At 56.5% G+C, this 4,265-nt stretch overlaps 1 protein-coding gene across 1 annotated transcript; it reads left to right on the top strand.

Moving 5' to 3' along the window:
- The first annotated feature begins 1,724 nt into the window (after positions 1–1,724).
- On the top strand, positions 1,725–3,817 carry SOWAHD (sosondowah ankyrin repeat domain family member D). Its single transcript, XM_090264246.1, has 2 exons — positions 1,725–1,984; positions 2,189–3,817. The coding sequence occupies exon 2, from the start codon at positions 2,276–2,278 to the stop codon at positions 3,224–3,226; it is 951 nt and encodes a 316-aa protein (XP_090120372.1). The 5' UTR covers positions 1,725–1,984; positions 2,189–2,275; the 3' UTR covers positions 3,227–3,817.
- Positions 3,818–4,265: the final 448 nt, after the last annotated feature.

The following is a 4,265-nucleotide window of genomic DNA, read 5'->3' as shown; positions in this document are numbered from 1 at the left end:
CTTAGCCTACAACCCAGGCATGTGCCCTGACTGGGAATTGAACCAGCAGCTCTTCAGTTCACAGGCCGGCGCTCAATCCACTGAGCCACGCCAACCAGGACTATTACCTTTTCAATGAATTGACCAAATCTATGTCTTGCTTTTGGTGTCCTGCAGATTCAGTCTGAGGCAGGAATGTGGGGGTAAGCATCAAGGTTCTGGCTGCAGACGCACTCCACCTAATACACACACATAAAATGCCCCCTATCACATATACAAACAATCACATTTCCCAGGATGCCAGACCAGAACAAGGTAACAAATATTTCTTGCACACTTACTAGGTGCACAAGGATAATACAACATAGTCATCAAAGAGTTTAGAGTTTAATTGGCATGTCAGAGCAAGAGGAGAGAAATAAGACATAAGGCAGTTTGTGCCAGATGCCAAGGCAGTAATACAGATGATTGGGGTTGGGAGAAGGACCTCTCTGGGCTGGGGTAATTGGAAGCGGCTTACTGGAGAGGGTGGAAACTGAGGCCGACCTGCAAGACAGGGAGAAGAACTTCACTAGACAGAAGCTGTAAGGAAGGACATTCTAGGTAGAGGAGGGCAGGTTTAAGATGTACTCAGGTTAGGATAATTCTATTCTTCTGGGGTTTGTGTGAGTGATTTGCAGCCAATAAACGTGGCTTGAATACCAGTAGTCTGTGCCAGAATAAAAGCTCTGGTGTCACACAGACCTGCTCTGCTACTTCCTGCTGGGTGACCTTGGGCAAGTGGCCTAACCTTTCTGCAAACTGAGGATAATAATGATACGCAGCTCCTGAGGTTGTCAGGAAGATTAAGTGTCACATTTAGCACAATGTCTGCCACATAGTTAATGTTCAACAAATGTATTACAAACGAATAGGCTGTCATGAAGGAAAGTTCAAGATATTTAGGGATGATCCCAAATATTTGAGGGCCAAGGCGGAAAAGCCTCTGATACCTTGTATCACTGTTGGGCCCAGTAGAGTGAGCTGCTTGGCCTGAGCCTCCATTCGCTCTGGCCTACACTGTTGGAACAGTCTCCTAGCTTCCTGCCTCTGCTTCTCCCATAATCATGTTCCTAAATACCACCTTAATTATAGCTGTGTCCCTCTCTGGCTCAAGAACCTTCTATGGCTCCCGGCTGCTCACCAACTGAACTCGCTAACATGGGGGTGGGACAGGCAGGAGGCAAGAGCTATCATTTATTGAGGGGAGGAAAGAGCAAAGAGGAAGCCAGTGTTAGGAGTAAAAGTATTAAATATCCTCCTCTTTTAAAAGCCCCTAAGCTCTGAATTCACAGAAATGAGCAGGTCACTGCGGGAGACAGCAGAACACATCTCTGAAGAGGGCAAGGCATTCATGTGGCCACTGACTCGATTAGCCTGCACCTGCTTCTTCAAGGCAACTTGGGAGAGGTTAAAAAGGAGAGGAGAAAAAGTTGGAGCAGGGACCTGCGGGGAGACAAGGGGAAAGCCCTTCTCGGTTCCTTGGAAAAGCTCTGCCTGGGTTCATGTCTCGGGTTTCTCTGCAGGAATCCCGTGTTGCTGGTAGCTCGGGGCGCAGCGGGAAGGGTCTAGGCTGCACAAAGGGCACAGCAGGCGAGCCCGCGTCACATGAGGCAGCCAGGCCGCCTCCGTGAAAGCTAGGCGCGGGACAAAGGCTGCTCGGGGACAAAGTACAGGGAGACTCCTGAGGAGATAAGAGGGACGGGCGAAGGAAGTGGGTGGGAAGCGAATGTCCCAGGAGCCTTGGCTGGCAGCCGAGCTCAGCCCGCCGGGGGTGGGGGTGCCCAGGAGCCTCTTAATCTCAGCAGCTGCTGGGATGCCGAGAACGGCTGCTGGGCTGCTCAGGGCAGCGTTAGGGGCTGGTTGCAGCCTTCCCCCGCGCGCGTCCGACTGCTGTCCTCTCTGGCCGGGAGGCGGGGCTGCCCAGCTCACCTGGCCAATTGGGGCGGGGCCGCCGGCGACCCAGGTAGTGGAGGTGGCGGCTGTGCCCGGTGTGCGGGAGAGAGGCTTGCCCCGGGACTCAGAGGGAGCTCCCACCCCTCCACGCCCCCCACTCTCGTGCCGGGGCCCTCCCTCGGCTCCTTCGTTCTCTCCCTCCCGCCTCTCCCCTCCCCTCATTTGCTCCCTCCCTCCCTCCGAGCCCAATTGCTCAAGCCGCTTCCTTCCCCAGCGCCAGTTCCTCTCCTAGTGGGGCCCGGGAAGGGCCTCGAACGCTAGAAGCGCGGTCCGCGGCGGCGGAGCGCGGAGCTGCAGGACCATGGCTGAGCCCCGAGTCGCGATCTCTGCACCCACGGCCTCTCTGGCACAGAGCGCACACAACCGTCGGAGCGTCCCGCAGCCCCGCCCCTCGAATGCGGACGCCCGCAGCCTGGACAGGTACCAGGGCAGCGCTGCCGCCTCCCGGGAGCCCCGCTTCCACAGCTCGCTGATGCTCTCCGAAGCAGGCTCGGGGCGCCGGCGGGGTGGTCTGCGGTCGCTGCTTGGGTTGCAGGGGGCGACTCCCGCCGGGTGGCAGTCAGAGGAGCGCGTGGAGGAGCAGTCCCCAGGCGGGCTGAACAGAGGGAGCGGCAGCAGGCTGTGCCTGGAGCCCCGGGAGCACGCGTGGATACTGGCGGCCGCCGAAGGCCGCTTTGAGGTGCTGCAGGAGCTGCTGGAGGCTGAGCCAGGGCTGCTTCTCCGGGGCGACCCGATCACCGGCTACACGGTGCTGCACTGGCTGGCCAAGCACGGGCGCCACGAGGAGCTCATCCTGGTTCACGACTTCGCCCAGCGCCGGGGACTGCGGCTCGATGTGAGTGCCCCGGGGAGCGGCGGCCTCACGCCCCTTCACCTGGCGGCCCTGCAGGGCCACTACATGGTCATCAAGGTGCTGGTGGGCGCCTTGGGGGCTGATCCCACACGCCGTGACCACAGCGGCCACCGGGCCTGTTATTACCTGCGGCCCGACGCGCCCTGGAGCCTGCGGGAGCTGTCGGGGGCTGAGGACTGGGAGGCAGAGAGCAGCAGTGAGCGGAACAACGCTAACAACAACAGCAGCGGCGCCGCCGCGTGGCCGCGGCGAAGGACTGTGAACGCAGTGGGTGCGACGGCCGTGGGGACAACGGAGAGAGGAACGGCGTTGCCTGGCAAAGAGGACTCCACCACCAGCCGAATGGTGCAAATTCAAGGCTTTTTTCGCCAGATGTTCCCCTTCTTCCAGAACCGTTGAGGGCGACTTAGACCGACTTAGACGAGAGCGCAGAGGGACCGTGACACTGCAGCGAGGCCCCAGTCCTCGGCTGTGCTGGGTTCCACTGAAGGGGCAGTGCCTCGGATGCGGCCAAGTGTGCTGAGCCTGCAAAGAGCAGACCACCTCGGGTCTGTCTCTGGTGCCTGCTGTCACAGGCCTCCTGTACGTAAAGGCCGGGAGTTCTGGTAACCAACCCCCCACCCAAAGGAGAGAGAGCAAAGACCAAGCTGTCCTGGCGCCGAATACCCAGAGGAGTTGGAGTTAGGAGCAGGAGCTTGGTCCTGCTTGGGAGAGGGAACATTAAGCCTCCAGTAGCCATTTACCTGGCAGTAATTATGGTTTATTAGGAAACCTTTGCTAGAATGAGCTAAGACTATAAACCACTGTTGCAGAGGAAGCGCCTACCTGCAGGCTTGACTTGGCTATTAATCGGTCACTTAGTGCCGCCAGAGTCAGCCCCTGGCACCCTGTTCCTGAGACAACCAGGCCTCACTGGTACCTTTTTAAATGTATCACGGATGACTTCTTAGGCATATTAAAGTGGAATTCTGTTTTCCTTTCACATGACAAGCTGTCCTTTGAGTTATTTTTTTCCATTAACTACCAAGGGGGAAGTTTCCTACATTTGCAGGGAAGAGGTCCCCCACCCATGGTCGGGAGTTAGTGATCCAAGGCATGCTCTGGACCTCATTCTCAGGTTAATGGCTGAGCTGTGTACTGAAAGAACTACTTTCACCCTGACTCTGAGACCCACAGTTTGCCTGTCTATTGGGCTCTTAAGCATCTAGATCTGGTCCAGATTTCCTCCTAGAAGAGCTGTGTGTAGGGGGGGAGAAGGGTGGTAAAAGGGGAAAGCCTCCAAATGTACAGTTCTGATATTTTGTGGTGAGTCATGTCATTTACCTGGACTTCTGCCCTCCAATGAGACACACCCACTGGCAGTTTCTTTTTCTGACATAGGGCTTTACTCATCTGCATTTTTTTAAATTACACTTAATATATGTTATAGTTTTGAAAA

The sequence above is a fragment of the Furipterus horrens genome, unplaced genomic scaffold (assembly GCF_987537825.1).
Source record: "Furipterus horrens unplaced genomic scaffold, mFurHor1.1.pri manual_scaffold_17, whole genome shotgun sequence".
In the NCBI taxonomy this organism is placed as follows: domain Eukaryota; kingdom Metazoa; phylum Chordata; class Mammalia; order Chiroptera; family Furipteridae; genus Furipterus; species Furipterus horrens.
Note: the sequence above shows the minus strand (reverse complement) of the source record. Positions and strands in the feature narration are given on the sequence as shown.